This window comes from Ictidomys tridecemlineatus, chromosome 3 (genome assembly GCF_052094955.1).
Source record: "Ictidomys tridecemlineatus isolate mIctTri1 chromosome 3, mIctTri1.hap1, whole genome shotgun sequence".
NCBI classification, from domain to species: Eukaryota; Metazoa; Chordata; class Mammalia; order Rodentia; family Sciuridae; genus Ictidomys; species Ictidomys tridecemlineatus.
In genome coordinates, this window is record NC_135479.1 from 44,029,897 (window position 1) to 44,047,154 (window position 17,258).

The 17,258-nt window shown below is 50.5% G+C and overlaps 1 protein-coding gene across 2 annotated transcripts in view; it reads left to right on the plus strand.

Annotated features, from left to right (window-relative positions):
- The window catches only part of Abr (ABR activator of RhoGEF and GTPase), a 190,832-nt gene that overhangs the window by 90,959 nt on the left and 82,615 nt on the right, over positions 1 to 17,258 (plus strand). For both annotated transcript variants that reach the window (XM_005327876.5, XM_021728141.3), the window contains exon 2: positions 5,540 to 5,724. In XM_005327876.5, the coding sequence (XP_005327933.3) occupies positions 5,540 to 5,724 (185 nt within the window). The remainder of the gene's footprint in view (positions 1 to 5,539; positions 5,725 to 17,258) is intronic.

The window sequence follows — 17,258 nt, forward strand, 5'->3', positions numbered from 1 at the left end:
AATGAATCATTCCTGTTGTTTTTAATATCTTACAATCATAAGCCGTCCTGTGATTAATAACCTTGTGATTTAATGTACATTTATAACTTGTGCATTTATAATTAATGTCTTAGGACCCTGGTTGGGTTATGCTGGGTTAAAACATGTTTGGATGATCACAGCTTTGATGCCAGCTACCAAATTAACTCTTGAAGAGTTGTGTCAGTTGTACGTATCCTCCAGGCATTTCTGAGTGAGTCTGTTCCTTGACAACTATAGGTATTATTATTTACTTTTTAATTTTTATTTTTTTCTGGTGCTGGGAATTGAACCCAGGTCCTCCCACATGCTGGACAAGTGCTCTACCAGCCCTTGTGGTTATATTGAAATCCTTGTCTTTCTTTCTTCCTTCCTTCCTTCCCTTCTTCCCTCCTTCCCTCCTTCCTTCCTTCTCTTTCTTTCTTCTCTCTTTCTTTCTTTCTTCTCTCTCTCTCTCTCTTTCTCTCTTTCTTTCTTTCCTTTTCCAGGGATGGAACCCAGCGGTGAGCTACATCCCTAGCCCCTTTATTTTTTATTTTGAGACAGGGTCTTGCTAAGTTGCTGAGGTTGGCCTTGACTCACGGTCCTGCTGCTTCAGCCTCCCAAGTCACTGGAAAACCCTTGCCAATTTGATAGGGAAATTACAACAAAAGAGAAAGAGGGGAAGTAGTTTGCATTTTCTTTGTTTACAAGTGAGGTTCACATTTTTAAAATTGTAGTTTTCTTTTTAATTTTCTGTTCATATCCCTTGCTCATTCAGAAAGTTGAGGTTTTCACTTTTCCCCCTCACGAGTTTGTACAAGTGCTTTCCATACCCAGGTATTGTTGTTTGAAGAACACAGGGGAAGTTGGTAGGAGAGAGTGCATCTGAGCAGAACTTGAAGGCTAAACGGGCTCTGAGCAGATGAACAAGGACTGAGTGGTATTCTAGGCACTGGAATAGCATGTGCAAAATTCCCAGGGGTGGAAAGAGTGCTAGTGTTTGGGGACTGTATTCATCACCTAGTGCTGCCAAAACAGATGACCACAAAATTGGTGACTTAAAACAACAGAAATTTATTCTCCACACTCTGGAGGCCAGATGTGCTCAGTCAAGGGGTGGGCAGCCCCCTCTCAAGGTTTTGGGGAGAATTCTTGCCTCTTCTGGCTTCTGACAGCTCCTTGACCTGTGGCTGCTTCACTCCCATCTCCACGTGGCCTCCTCTATGTCTACGTCGCCTCCTCCTCTTCTTCTCTGAAGGACAAGGGGATGTTTGGTCCCCACCCTGTTAATCTAAAATGATCTCAAGACCCTGAGCTTGATTATATTTAACAAGATCACATTCACAGGTACCAGGGGTTAAGATTTGGATGTCTATCTTGGGGGTGCCACTGCTTAACCCACTCTAGGAATTTAGAAGTCTTATAGGGCAGGAGTATATGACCCTGTAAAGTAGAGGCAGGTGCCAGCCAATAGGGCCCTAGGTGGGGAGTTTGGGTCGTGCTGTTGAAGTGATCGAAGGACAGTTGAAGTCTGAACAGGGCAGAGCCATGACCAGGTTTGCAGTCTGGCTGCTGCAGGGAGAGGGTTGGAATCATCCTGGTGACAGTGGGTGAGGCTGGGAAGGAGAAGGGCGAGTAGGGCGCAGGAGATGAGCAGCAGGAAGGAGGAGGGACCCAGGGAGGGATCTTGTGTCATAACTTCAGGAAAAGCTTGGGTTTGAGGTTCCTGAAGGGAAGGGGTCCAGGAAACCATCAGAGATGCATCTGCTGCCCAGATGGCTCCCTGGATTACAGGTGTGCGCCACTGCACCTGGGTGGCGGCATATCATGAACGGAAGTCCAATATTCAGGAATCGCATAGATCTGAAGGGTACCATGAACTCTGATGAATGCGTCCGTGGACTCCAAATTCCCCTCAGAACACAGAACAGTTCCACCAGCCCAGAAAGCTCCCTTGTGCCTACTCGAGTCAGTTCTGTCCCTGCTCCATCCCCGGAAGCAACTCATCATTTTGATTTTTTTTATTTCAACCACAAGTTAATTCTGTCTATTCTAGGACTTCATATAACAAAATACAGGATGTACTCTTTTGTGTCTGGTTTCTTTGACTTAGCATAATGTCTGTGAGAGTCACTTATGTTGTCTTTCCTTTTCGTTGATGAGTGCCATTCTATATAAGGATCTATAAGAAACATCAATATCTTTAAAGGAGTTGGGGCGGTGAAATATTTCACCACAGAGACTGAGAAGGAATAATGAAGGTAGTCGGAGGAAAATTAAGTAACAGTGGTTTAAATCACATCAGCCTGTCCCCCCCCCCACTTACTCCCACCCCCTCTCTCTCTCTCAAGTAAAAGCAGTCCAGAGGTAGAGCATCCTGGAGCAGAGATTCCTATCCTGTTCAGTTGTCTTCAATGTGGGCTTCTATCCTCAAGGTCATCTTATGGTTCAAGGTGGCTGCTAGAGCTCCAGCCATCCCACTTGCTTTCCATATTGACAACAGAAAGGAGGAATAATGGGGGTCTTGGAGAATGTATTTCTTTTAGCAGCCTTTCTCAAAGTCCTGCACATATCCATCTCATGATGAAGATACTTGATCACATGCTCCACACCATTAGGAAAAGTAGTCTTTTATTTTTTTATTTATTTATTTATTTATTTATTTATTTTTAAAGTAGTCTTTTAACTAGCCACTGGGCACACTGCCATGCTGCTTCAAATACAGTGGGATCTCTGTTACCAAGAGGGAAACGGTGGCGATGGTCAGCCTCTTCATCTGCCTTTTCTTTCTTTGGAGACCCGGTGGCTAAGCTGCAGTCCACTTGGCATTCCCACCTGTGGCCTTGGTAGGCCGAAGCCTGTGCTTGGCAGGTTTCCTTCTTCCCCAGGGCTCCGGCTTTCTTGAAGCAGTGGTTTCTCAATCTTTTTCTGATTTCTCTTTCCTGGCAGGAGTCTCCTGGGCTCTCGGAATTTTATGGTGGGTAGGAAGGGAAGAGGAATGATCTAGGAACGCTTGCAGAGAGCTCTCTGGTCCTTGTCCCATCCCGCCTGCCCCCGGTGCTGGCCCCCCACCCTTGGTCTCCCCTGTTCCCCTTTGCTCCATCCCTCCTGCAGGGAGGACCCAGGAGGATTTCTCTGGAGTGAGCTTCAGAGGGGGAAGGATGGCTTGGAGGCAGCAGGCAGATCTGGGTTCAGAGTCTTTCTGTGTCCTTAGGTCAATGTCTCTGGGACTCAGTGACTTTCTCTGTCAGCTGGGGAAATAAGACCCTCACAGAGCGGTTGTTTGGTTGAAAAGAGCAGGAGACCCCCGGTGTGGTCTGCTGGAATCTGAACTCTAAGCCAGGCCAGGGTCCTCGGAGGCTCACCTCCCCCAGCCTTGACGCCAGTCTGGAGCCTGGTGGAGGAGAGATGGAGGTCGACCTGATATCTCGAGTCCCTCCTGAGCTTACCTAAGTGAGCAGCTCTCTCCAGACAGCCAGGCCCCTCGCAGTGCCAAGCTCTGCAGACTGGATGCTGCCTCTTTCATTCCTCCTGTCCCTGGGAATGCCAGAGTCTGCTCACCTCCCGCCCGCCCATGCCTTGTGGCCCGCAGGGCGGTGGGCCTTGTGGCCCGCAGGGCGGTGGGCCTGTTTCCTGAATATACGGCATCCACGTCTGAGCGTCTGAGTTATCATTAGGGCCCGTGGTTCTTCGCGTGCATGGCCTGTCTTGGGAAATAAACAGCCCGTGTTCCCTGACAGCTTAATAGGCCGTCAGCTTAGAGATTGGAGAGGACATCCGCAGCAGCAGGTGCAGTGAGCCTGGGGAAGCTCTCGGCTGCCAACAGGACAGATTGGATTGAGTGTGGCCGTGGCTAGGCGCCCTGGTGACCCGTTGACACCATTCTCGGGCTGCTGGCTGCCCTGGGGCCGATATGTTGTGACAGAGAAGGAGGAGTCAGGACCTTTTTGCAGAGAACTTGGCTTGCTAGGGCCCGGCTCAGACCTGAGACCTGAGACCGACGGTGCATTTCCTCTCATTCATTCTGGCCACCCACACTTGCCGAGAGCCTGCCATGGGTTGGTCGTGGGTGCTGGGCACACAGCAATGTCTGAGGCACCCAGTCCTGTCCCAGGGGCTCAGGGACAAACACGCAGGACCAACAAGGACACCAGGACGCCAGGTGCTGAAAGTGTGAGCTGGTTTGCCAGGGAGGACACGATGTCTGAGCAGACAATAGGACAGGCCCAGCCAGACCTCTCACCCCGCTGGGCATGATCCCAAGATACCGGGCCACACCTCCTACCTAGAAGATGCTCAGGAACTATTTAACAAATGGACGTGGCTGCTGGGCAGTCCAGCATGAAGGAGAGACCACTGCTGACACTGAGGCTACTTGGGAGCCCAGCGAACAGACTGTGGTCTTTGCGGTCCCCCTATACACTACCGTGCCAGCTCCCGTTGTTCTCCAAAGGTTCTTAGCCCCTGCCCGGTGATGGGTTAGAGAGGAGTCCCCTCATCTCCAGAAGGTGGCCCCAGCCTGAGGAGACCCAACACCAGCCAGCTGAAGGCAGCACTGCCTGGCCTTGTCCAGGCCCCTCCATTATGGGCTGATGGGATGCAAACAGGCTGAGGGGTGGTGGTTGGGGGAGTCGGAGGCCCTCACCTGCTGCAGGAGAGACCCCCCTAGAGGGGTGTGATGCAGGGGCCTCTCTGAGGCTGCTGCGGTAGCCCTTTCAGTGCAATCCCTGAGGGGCTGCCCTATCCCCTGATGGCCTAACCCTGGGTCCCCATGTGTGCGTGGGCTCTGGGGCTGGCAGCACTGAGGGGGTTAACGCGGCTCGGCTTCCTGTTGTGTTCCCTTCCCTCCTCCTCTGAAGGAAGCCTACATTGGAATTATAGACATAAGTGCCGGCTTTTGAGGAGTCTGCTGCTCACCGTGTCCCTGCCAGGACTGGGCACAGCCCTCTCGCCCACGTCTGCCTGCCTTGGGCTCTGTCCTGCGCCCAGGGCCTGGGTTGGAGGGGTGAGGTCCCCCTTGAGCACACTTGCTCCAGCCCTCCTCCCAAGCCTCCCTGGCCCCCCTGGAGGGATGGGACTCAGTGTACAAATGGTACCTAAGGAGGAGGGGCTGAGGAAGTGACATCGCTCGGCCCGCCCCCACTCCTTAGTCCCTATAAAAAGCAAAATGGTGACTCAGAGAGGAGAGTTGGAAGCGTCCTGCCTCCTGCTCCCACTGTTGATTTTTAGACGTGGAATTAGGCAGGAGGCAAAGGCAACAACAGCTCCAAATACGCGGCTGACATGCTATTAAGCGGGTGGCGACAGCAGAGCCGCTCCTCCCCGACTCCCAGCAGCCTGTGACCGAGCAGAGCCTGGTGCCTGCTGGCGCTTCCCCCTCCCCAGGCCCGGGCCCCCGCGCAGCCCCTGCCCCGGCCAGGTGTGCATGGTGCGCCCGGGGCCATGGCAGCCGGGGGCCGCCGCCGGCGCCCACTGCGCTACCAGTCCCTGGCAGCCCTCGTGGAGGACTCTCAGTGGCCTTTCCTGTTCCTTGTCTCAGACTTCAGCTACGGGGCCGACGACTACGACGCAGAGGGGCATGAGGAGCAGAAGGGGCCCCCCGAGGGCTCGGAGACCATGCCGTACATCGACGAGTCGCCCACCATGTCACCCCAGCTCAGCGCCCGCAGCCAGGGTGGCGGGGATGGCATCTCTCCCACTCGACCCGAGGGGCTGGCACCTGGGGTAGGTACACACCTGCTTTTCCTTTGGGGTTTGGGGAGGGGAGGTTTCTGGGGAGGGTGGGAGAGCATCCTGGGCCTCCCGGCCATGCTCTGCTTGGGGCCAGACTCCCGGAGTATGGACCCCGTGTTCTGGGTGCTCCGGGCCTCTCTTTCCATTGGGGGCCGCTCTCTGGCTTCTGCTTTCCTCTCCCCCCACCTGCTGCTCTCTGCCACCCCTGTGCCTGTCTCCCCTCTAGCACTGGCTTCCATACTTCCCAGACACCCGGTCCTCCTTCCTGTCTTTCCCTGGTAGTCTCTCTGCTTAACAGGGTGGGGAGGAGGCTCCAGGAAGGACCAGACCCTTCTGTCTGCACCCAGGATGGACAGTGGCTGCATAGATGGCCTGTGGGTCGTGGATGTCCAGGTGCTGCCTCAGTCAAGCCAAGGCTGGCCTTGTGCTCCCTGCAGGGTGGAAAGAGCTGCTTCTGTGGTCTGGCCTGACTGGAAGCCCCTCCAGCCCTGTGCTCTTCACTCAGGAAGGGCCAAACCCTGGTGGATGACCACCTCTCCTCTTGTCAACAGAGGCAGGAGTTCTGCTCCCAAGAGAAGCGTTTTATAAGGAGTATTAAGCCTGTCCTCCAAGACAGGGCAGGGGGTAGAAATGTGTGAAGGGACACATAGTTGTCATTCATGCTGTTGCTGGGATAGACTCTGGGCCCTGCTTGCGTGTGTGCCTCTGAGACACAGGAGCCAGCAAGACAGAGATTCCTCAGGGCTCTTTTTCTGGAGTTTGGGAGAAGAATCAAAGCTGTTTCTCTTGGTGGCATGTGTGTGTTTGGGGTGAGCTGTAGGAGTGCGTGGTCCTGCTGGATTCAGGCTTGTCCAGCTATGTTTTGTGGGAGTTCTTTTTCTTTTCTCTGAAGCCCCCAGAAGAGCAACGCTGAGAGACACGGTGTGATGCGTTTCTCTTCTCTGGGGCCTAGCACCCCCACTCCAGCTGGAGGCTGCCTGGACTCTACCATTCTGGAGAACCCCCTGCACAGGCTCTCACTCCCTCTTCACACACTGGGGTGGCTGTTATAGCCTTTGGCAACAAGGGCCTTGGCAACCAGCTTCCCACTTGGGGGAAGCCACACGGTTGCCATGGCAACAGAGGCCGAGGCAGAGCTCAGCGGCTGCCAGGCAGTACAAGTTTGGGAAGGGATGGTGGGGTGCAGGTGGGAGGCGGAGGGGGTGGGCAAGGGTGTTGGTCAGCTTCATGCTCCCCCCAGCTAGTGTTCTGGGGTGTCGTTCCTCCGTTATTCCTAAGAAAAGATGATGGGTTAGAGATAGCCATCTTGGACAGGCAGGGACAGGATTTTGTACCCCATGGAGAAGAAGGAATTCTGGGACCTGGACCCCAACCAAAGGGAAGGCAAGGGAGAACTCTTGTATCCCATCTCTGCCTTCTAGTCTCAGGTGCCTGCAGGGCTCAGAGATGCCCAGGCAGAGCCACAGCTGTGAACAGTTGCAGGGAGATGCCCTGTAGCACCTGAGCCCAGGGCCAGGTCCTTGCCATACCCTTTCTGCCTTCCTCTCTGTCTCTTGTGTCCCGTTCCTTCCTGGTGTTCATCCCACCCAGGCAGTCCTATGTTAGATTCCCTGGTGAAAAGTACTGTCTGGCACTTTCTCTAGTAAAACAGCTCACATCCTACATGGGGAGATGCCCCTGCCAGGTACTCTGAGGCTTGGGACCGTAACTTTACTTTGTGGCTCCCTGTGGCTCTCCGTTTTGCTTGGTGGCTCATAAGAGGATAACCTAATTTGAGAACTTTGAAATGTAGAGTTGCTACAGAGTGACAATCCACTGAAGTGCATGGGGCCTCTCATATTGATTTTGACATCTTTGACTAGAAGCCTCTACAAATAGGAGTAGGGAGCAATTTATCCAACTTGGGAACGGCAGGGAAAATTCCAGCCCCTGTGTTTCTGCCCTTTCCACTGTATCGCTGGCCCCACCTAGTGGACACTGAAAGTATTGCTGTTCATGTTGGGGTGTCTGGAGGGTGCCAGTATCTCTTCCTGAGTACTTGGGGATGTTTTGGTTTAAAAAAAAAAAAAAAAGAAAAGAGAGTCAAGGTTTCTGCAACCTGGCTGATCTCATTTGGTCAGTTTTCCTGTTGGGAACTTGAGAACAGTGGGGACTTAGAGCCAGATCAGATATTCAGATATCTGGCCTCTGGCAGAGGCTGGCAGCTGAGCCTTCTACACCCGAATAGCAGCCAGCTCTCTCCTGGAAACTAAAGGATTGGTCTTTGTGTTAGGGTACCTCAGAGAAATAGAAACTGTAATAGAAACTGAAATAGAAACTGTGTGTGTGTGTGTGTGTGTGTACACATAAATATATATGAAGAGATTTACTAGAAGGAATTGACTCGTGTGATTATGGAGACTGAGAAATTCCAGTCTCTACAGAGGATTGCTTGAGACCCAGGAGAGTTAATGTGTAGTTCTGATCCGAGTCCAGAGGCATAAGAACCTGGAGAGCCAACGGCAGAAATTCCAGTCTGAAAGCCAGTGGACTTGACGTCCAAGAACAGCTGATGTTTCAATCCAGGTCCAATGGCCAGAAAAGACTAGTGCCCTAGCTCTAGCAGTCGAGTAGGAAGAGTTTCCTCTTATTCAGCTTTTTGTTCTACTTGGGTTTTCAGTGGATTGTATGAGGTCCACCCCCACTGATGAGGGTAATTGGCTTTACCCAGTCTGCAGTTTTAAATATTAATCTCATCTAGAAATACCATCACAGACATACTCAGAATTTTGTTAAGACGTATATCTGGGCACCCTGTGGTTCATTCAAGTTGACACATAAATTCAGCAATCACAGTCTTACTCTCAGCAGCCCAAAGAATGGAAAGAACTTAAGTTTTAGAAAGACGAAAATCTCTCTAGCTGTGAGACATTGCGCCAGTGTCGTAATACCACTCAGCCTCAGTTTCTTCATCTCTAAATAGCACTGACTGGGCTGTTGAGAGGATGGCCCAGGGCGTTAGGCCTGGCTCATTATGATGCTCAGTCCTTGGTGACTGAGGTCTGTGAGGCTTTTCTTATCGGCTTTTAGAGATGTGGGGAATCAGGAGCATTGCAAGGACCCCATCTAGTAAGCACATGCTGAACAAGAAATCTGCTTTTGCGGCCCACCTCCTTTCTGGGATCGGGTCACTCCTGCCACATGTGGTAGCCCCAGATGAAACAAAACCTCTGGTGTTGACAGATAAGGATTCTCACTTCCCAACATGCCTTACTCTGCTGCTCTCATCTTAGTTTGAGCCCACAGAGGTATGGGATGAACCCTGAAACCCAGCCCTTCAGATATTCCCCAGGTCTAGGCTGAGCAGAGCACGTTGGCACAGGGCCAAGGTCATAGACCACCAATGGTTCAGTTTAACTGGGATTGCCACGTTGCATATTGGGAAGGACCAGTGCGGACTGTAGTTCAGCTGACAAGTGAGGGGCTTAGGTTCCTCAGCCAGGACCACAATCTTGCTCCCCATAGGCCATAAACTCCTTTCTCCCCTCTAGGGAGGTATAAAAAAATGGGACCACAGGCAAAGAGAAGACCTAGGTTCTATCCCTCCTCTACCACTTTGTAGCTTTGTGACCTTAGGAAGGTTCTTCGCCCTCTCTGAGCTCCATCTGTGAAGATCCTGAGCATTTCCTCCCTCCTGACCTCAGACAGCAGTCACAAGTTTTCCATGAGATGGTGTTAGCAGAATGCTTTGTAAATTGTAAAGTCTGTTCATGGTTCAGACTCCAGCTGGCAGGAGACGCCACAGATAAGGATGGAGGTGAGTTGACACCATCACTGTTATCCTTCTCCTCTTCTCCCATCTCTTCCTCATCAACATCACAGCTGCAGAGCTTGTTGTCTCGTTTAAGGTCTATGATGGCCCAATGACGTAGGAGCTTTATCTCCATTTTACGGTGGAGGAAACTGAGTCTCAGAGAGGAGACATCGTTGCCTGAGACCACACAGCCAGGGAGCTAGAGCTTTACTTAAGCTTGGGTCCTTGTGGTGCTGCCGTCGGAATGGTGCTGCCAGGTCCTGCTCAGATGCCCGCCCCTTCCCTGTGAAGTTTTTATAACTCACTGCTGGCCTCTTTACTGTCTGGGGGGTGTACATATTTACTTGTGGGATGCATCGGCTATTATGAGATTGGTAGCCCCAATCCCTGATCATCTCTGTGGGCCCCATCAACAGCTCAGGCATTTAGGGGTTCTTAAATGGTGTCTGGCATTGAACCAAGTAGTTCTAGATGACCAAGGAGGAGGAAGGGAGGGTAAGGGCAGTCTTGGAACAAAGCTGGGAAGAATCACTGCCTTCTCCCTACTTCCCCAGTCCCCTACTGAGGGCTTAGGGGTTGGAGTTGCAAAGCAAACAGGTTGTTTCCAAGTGAATGGGGGAGCCAGATGGAGAGCAGCAGCTTCTGAGCTTGCACCCCACTCTCCTGCCTTCATGTTCTGTCCCAGGCCTGGTGAGGTGGCTAAGGGATGGCCACGGTGGAGGCAGACACGCTCTCAGCTTGCCTGCCTCCTTGACTGGGTAACCTTGTGCCCCATTTCTCCCCTACTATAAAGAAGAGGTTACTAACTGGCTCCCACATGCCAGGTGCTCTGCGAGGGGCCCCGTGGGCTTCATTGCTACCCAACACCTTCAGCCTCTCGGGGAGTTCCACTGTTTTATCCATGAACAAATTCAAGGGCAGGGTGGGAAGGAACTAAGTCGGAAGTAGGCAGATAACACGCTGGAGTTTTGATCCTTGGTCTCCTTCCTAGATCGCTCTCCCTGTCCTCTCCAGGCCACCCCTCACTGCTTTTTCCACCTGGCTCTGCCTTGATCACCCCTCCAGGGTGTCTCCCCTGATGGACCCACCTGGCTGCCCAGCTGATCCTGGTGGCTCTCGCATCCTGTCTGGACCCTTCCCTGCTAGTGTGCTGGGGTCCTAGTTCATTAATGTATTTCATATCAGCCAATCAGGCTACTTAAGAAAGCAGCGTTTACTCCATTTATCCAGGCACCGTAGATAAGAGGACGGGTCCAACAAGATGCGTTCTCTGCCCTTGAGATCCTGAAGTCTTTGGAGAGACAGGGAGAGAGACAGAATGTGATGGACCCAAATAATCACGACAACGTGGTGTTGAATTGCTCCCTGAAACAAATGTCCTGAAAGCCTGGGGTGTTCAGCCACCCAGAGGTGAGACACCTGGGGGCAGAAGCTGGACCACCCAGATGCACAAGGGCGACAGGGAATCAGCAAGCTCTTACCCCAGAGACTATTTTCTGTCATTGTGACCTGGCTTCTCCACCCGTCGTCGTCAGTGCTAACAAGGGCAGAGTGTTTTTCTTTCACGTGGAACATGTTCTTGTTGACCTCCTGCCCAGCATGGTGATGGGCCATTAGCCTCCATCTGGAGGGACACAGGGAGCCCTCACCCTCTGGCCTGTGTGGCAGAAAGAAGAGAAAAACTGCAAATATTTCCACGGCACTTTCTCATTGCCAGGCACTGCTGTCGGGCTTTGTAACTATGAGCTCATCTGGTCCTCAGCACCAGCTTGTGAGGTGGGCACCATTCTCGCTCCTTTTACACACGTGGAAACTAGGGCGCAGGGAGGCCACACACCTCATCAGGGTTGGGGTACTGGTAACCACCCCGCTCTGGGTCTTCTCCAGAACGTGAGCCCAAGCGCCCTTGTCCTACCTCTGTCGGGCCATGTGACTTTTGGCGGCTCATTGAGATTCATTCAGTCCCCTCAACTGTCAGTGGAATTAAATACCTACTGGGGAGCTAACTGAGTTTGAACCCCACCTGGGATGTGAACCCCAGCTCTCTCATGGGCTTCTAGCTCTGGCTACCCTTGGTCCTTCCCTGTCCTGTTCTGGCCCCATCAAGGGTGGCTCAGCTCTCCGCAGTATTCTTGCTGGGCGAAAGCCCTTTTGCGGAGTGTCACCCTGGGGAACTCAAGGGAAAGAGAGAGACACCAAGGAAAAAGCCCAGTGTCTGGGAAGGGGGTTGTTGTAGTCAGCTTTTTTTTTTTTTTTTTTTCCTGCCTCTGTGACCAAAAGACCTGACAAGAACATTTTAGAGAAGGAAAAGTTTATTTGGCGCTTACAGTTCCAGATGTCCCAGTCCATAGCTGACTCCATTGCTCTGGTCCCAAGATGAGGCAGATTATCAAGGCAGAAGAGCATGAAGGAGGCCGGCGTGGTAGAACACCCCTGTGATCCCAGCTGCTCTGGAGGCTGAGGCAGGAGGATCGGGAGTTCAGAGCCAGTCTCAGCAAATTAGCGGGGCCTTAGCAATTTGGCGAGACACTGTCTCTAAATAAAATATAGAAAGAGCTGGGGATGTGGCTCAGTGGTTAAGCGCCCCTGGATTCAATCCTGGTGTGAAAAAAGAAAAAAAAAGAATAGAAAAGAAAGAAAGAAAGTATGAAGGAGGAAATAGAGCTCAGGACATTACAATCAGGAAGCCAGAGAGCTCTGCTCACCCGAGACAAAATATATACCCTAAAGGCACACCCCCTAGGGACACCCCTCCTCCAGCCACACCTTACCTGCCTATAGTTACCACTCAGTTAATCCATTCAAGTGGATTTTTGCACTGATTTGGTTAAGCTCTTACATTATTTCACCTGAACTTTTGGGAGACACCTCAGATCCAGACCTTAACAAGGGTTTAGACTTGATCTGAGCCATTTCCCACTTCAACAGCATGTGCCCTCTCTCTCTCCCCCTCTCAGTATCTGTGCCCGAGGAGGAAAGGCAGAGCCAGGAAATAGAGAACGAGGGGCTCCGCTCACTGAGTTTGGCCCTGTAAATGTTCACCCGACTCCTTCCTCAGAGCCAGCCCAGCTTCTGGTTCTGAAGTGCATCTCAAGCAGGGGTTATAATCTGGAAAGGGCCAGACAATCCTTTGTTATGAGGGGTCGGCCTGCACATTGTAGGCTGTGACGTCCCTGACCTCTCCCCATTCAATGCCAGTAGCATCCTCAAGTTAAGTTGTGATATTCAAAAATGTATCCAGGGCCAATCACAGTGGTACACACCTCTAATTCCACTGACTTGGGAGGGAGGCTGAGACAGTAGGATTGCAACTTTGAGGCCAGCTTCAACGATTTAGTGAGACCCTGTCTAAAAATAAAAATGAAAACTGGGTAACACATACCAGTAATCCCAGCAGCTTGTGAGGCTGAAGCAGAAGGATCCTGAGTTCAAAGCCAGCCTCAGCCACTTAGCAAGGCTGTAAGAAACCTCACTGAGACCCTATGTCTAAATAAAATATAAAAAAGGGCTGGGGTTGTGGCTCAGTGGTTAAGCACTCCTGGGTTCAATCCCCAGTACCAAAAAAGAAAAAAAAAAATGGACTGGAGATGCAGCTCAATGGTAGAATACCCCTGAGTTCAATCCCTAGTCCATAAATAAATAAATAAGATTTAAAAGTTCAAAATGAGTGGGAATGTAGCTCAGTGGTAGAGCAACCCCTGGGTTCACTCCCAGAACAAAACAAACAAACAAATAAACAAACAAAAATCGGAAGAAGAAGAAGAAGGTATCCAGACATTGCCAAATTCCTCTAGGAGGTTCAAAATCACCACTGACTCAGAACTGTGGCTCTAAAAGGAGGTTAGAAAGACAAGTGTCTAGAACAGCTGTTCAGGGCAGGGGCTCCCCACCATTCCTACCCCCACTGCTGGCCCAGGACATTTGGCATTTACTAAATGGAAAAAGATGGTTCTGAGAAAAGACTTAAGTGACTGGAAATGGCCCCACAGGATTCACGGGGCAAGGTGAGGGGCCACTAGGGAAGATAGATCCAAGTGTTCAGGTTGGGTAAATGGTACCTGTGAACCCAGTTATGTGATATAGGATCCCAGGGCCACTCCCCGCCCCCAGCCTAGCAGGAGTGTGTGTCAGCAAGTGGCTGGAGGTGGGATGGGGAGACTGCTGACTGCATGCCCCTCCATACTGGCATTTGAATGAGGCGGACACTACCCAATTAAAAGAGTATCTTGGGTTGTCCTGGAGGACAGGATGAGAACAGAGTTACTGGAAGGCAAGAGCTGAGTACATGAACACCACCAACAAAAGTTTCAGCTGCTGGAACTGTCCAGCAACAGGATAAGAAATGAGCTTCCTTTCTTTGGAAGGATTCAAGCAGAGGCTGGGGACTGAAGGTAGAGAGGAGATTCCTTCATTGTTAGTGGATTTTTATTATTTTATTTTATTTTTTAGTAGTAGATGGATACAATACCTTTATTTATTTATTTTTTATGTGGTCCTGTGGATCCAACCTAGTACCTCACACGTGCTAAGCGAGTGCTCTACCACTGAGCCACAACCCTAGTTCCTTTTATTTTATGTTTTTGGTACCAGGGATTGAACCCAGGGGTGCTTAACCACTGAGCCACATCCCCAGCCCTTTTTTATTTTTTATTCTGAGACAAGGTCCCACTAAGTTGCTGAGGCTGGGCTCAAAGTTGCAATCCTCCTGATTCAGCCTCCCAAGTTGCTGGGATTACAAAAGTGCGCTGTCACCATGCCATGTCTTTTGAGTTCCCTTTAGCCCTAGGATCCCCCTTTATATGACTGTTCCATGAGAGCCATCATCTAACCTGAGCCCCTTGATTTAGCTTCGTGGGCAACCCCTCGCCTTGCCCTGTAAGCCTCCTGGTATTGTTTCCACTCACTAAGAGTTTCTGAGCACCCACCTTTTTGAGGTGGCAGTATTGGAGCTTGCACCCAGGGGCACTTTACCACTGAGCTACATCTCACCAGCCTTTAATTTAATTTTATTATTATTTTTTTTGAGACAGGACCTCAATAAGTTGCTGAGATTGTCCTTGAACTTGCCATCCCTGTGCCTCAGCCTCCTGAGTTACTGGGAATAGAGGTGTGTACTGGCTCCAGCACCCACTTTTTACAAGATACTCTTTCGGGTGCTGTGGGGACTTAATATGATCAAGGGATTCACACATACAAAAACAACAACAACAACAAACTCCTATATTTTTTTGTTAAACCCTTTTTATTTTTCCTTTTGTTCTTTCTTTTTTTTAAGTGCTGGGTATTGAACTCAGGTCTGTGCATATGCTAAGCCCATGCTCTACCACTGAACTACACCCCCTAGCCCCAAATCCCTTTATTTCCAGGTCCTCTGAGCAACAGCCTTGAGAGATATAAATACCCAAAGGGAGGGAGAGGACCTTGCATAAGGTAGCCTTGAGAGTGGGTTATGCTCTGCTGGGGGACTGGTCTGGAAGAATATGCTAGGTAAGGGAGCTGTGTACCTTCTAGAATGTGGGACAGCCACTGGAGGTTTTGGGAAAGGAGAATGGTCTGGTTGGGGGTGTGGGGGGATGCTGGGTTCATTGGAACACTTAAGAGGTGAGTCTGTGAGTGGGCTAGGACCCCCTCTTCTGTATTTCTTCAACACACAGCACCTTCCAAAGAAGAGGGGGAACAGCTGGAGCTAGCTGAGGGCTTACCACACTCCCAGCACCACCCCGTGTGCACCAGACCCTACAGGATCCTAGGATTAGTGCTATGATTATCCCCATGTAACCCATAAGGATGTCTTGCCCAGGGTTACAGATCTGGCAGGGGGTTTGTTTTGGTTTGGTTTCTGGTTTTTTTTTTTTTTTTTTTTTTTTTTTTGTACTAGGGTTGCTTTACCTCTGAGTCACATCCCCAGCCCTTTTTTATTTTGAAACAGGGTCTCATTAAATTGCTTAGGGTCTTGCCAACTTGTTGAGGCTGGCCTCAAACTTGTGATCCTCCTGCCTCAGCCTCCTGAGTTGCTGAGATTATACTCACACAGTGTTCTATAACAGAGAAAGGGAAGGCAGAGGAGGGAACAAGGTTAGGAGGATAGTGACTCTGGTGCTATCTGCAGCTGTAGTGACTCTCTCCCTGCCTGGCACTGGCCTCTGGGGGCAGTTCTCATTGACCCAAGATCTACTGAACTCCAAAAGTTTGGAGTGGGGCTTGAGCTTCTGCCAAGAAAGCCGGGGAGAGTCAGGGACAGGCCAGGAGGAAGGAGAAAGTGCTTCAGGCCAAGAGAACTGCAACTAGTGGAGCCCGGAGGTGGGAATGTGCCTGGCCCTTCCAGAGGTTCTTTTCTGGAGTGTGACGGGCTGAGTCATCAGCCAGGCCCTGCTGCCCTTGTTTGGGCTGATTTAGTGGCTTCCTGCTGGGCACAGAGTGAACAGTGTTTTAGAAAGAGAAATCTGATGTCAGCCAGAGGGAGGCATTAAACAATGGTCATGTCACTCCCTGCTAAAAACCCTCCCATGCCTTCCCTTTGTCTGACAGGTGAAATCCAGACCCTGACTGATCTGATCACGTGACCCCTGCCTGTACCTCTGCAACCTCGTAGTGACCAGTCCCCTACTGGAATGTCAACTCCATGAGGGGTTTGTCCGTTTTGTAACAAAACTTTTGCTCCTTGTAGTTCTCAGGGCTTAGAACATAGTAGGTACTCAGTCAATACTGTGTGAATGAGCCTGTGAACACTCCCTGTCCTCCAGCCAGATGGAGCTTATTTCACTGGGCCTCACATTCTCCTTCCTGTCTGTCTCCCAGCCCCGACTGGCATGGCTAACCCCTGCTCATTTTTTTTTTTTCCGTCTGAGTTTTAATGTCTCCTCCAGGGAGCCTCCAGTGACTTCTTTGCTGCCTCAGATGGACCTCCTTTGTACCCTGAGCTTACTTTAAATTCCCAGTCATAGTATTTAACAGACTTCTTCTTTTTGTGGTGCCAGGGGATGGAACCCAGGGCCTTGCGCATGCTAAGCATGTGCTCTGCCGCTGAGCAAAACCCCCATCCCCCACATTTCTTTTTATAGCTTCTTTATTTTCCCTGATTGCATCACTAAAAAGTCTAACAACAGAATACATAATGTTGAAAGCGAAAGTCTCTTTAACTTGCATCCTACACAGAGAACTGCCAAGAGTTAGTTGTAAGTTTCTCATTTTTTTTCCATGCATTATCGTATGCGTATATATACATATATATGAACGAGATCATGCTATTGGTAGTTATGAAGTTTGCTCATGTTGTTTTAGTTAATGAGACTAAGACATCTTGTATACTAGTAATTAAAGATCAACCTTATTCCTCTTCCTGAATGTATGCAGTATTTCGTTCTATGGATGTAATTTATTTAACCAGCCCCCACCCCTTTTCTTTTTTCCTTTTGTAGTGCTGGGGTCTTATGCTAAGCAAGTGCTCTACTACTGATCTACATCCCCAGCCCTTTTTTATTCTTTATTTATTTTTAGTAGGGGGTTTGAACCTACAGGCACTTAACCACTGAGTCACATCCCCAGCCCTTTTTAATATTTTATTTAAGAGCCGGGGTTTCACTGAGTTTCTTAGGGCCTCGCTAAGTGGCTGAGGCTGGCTTTGAACTCATGATCCTCCTGCCCTTAGCCTCCCGAGGCACTGGGATTACAGGCTTACGACACCACGCCCAGCTTTATTTTTTATTTTGAGAAAGGGTCTTGCTAAGTTGCC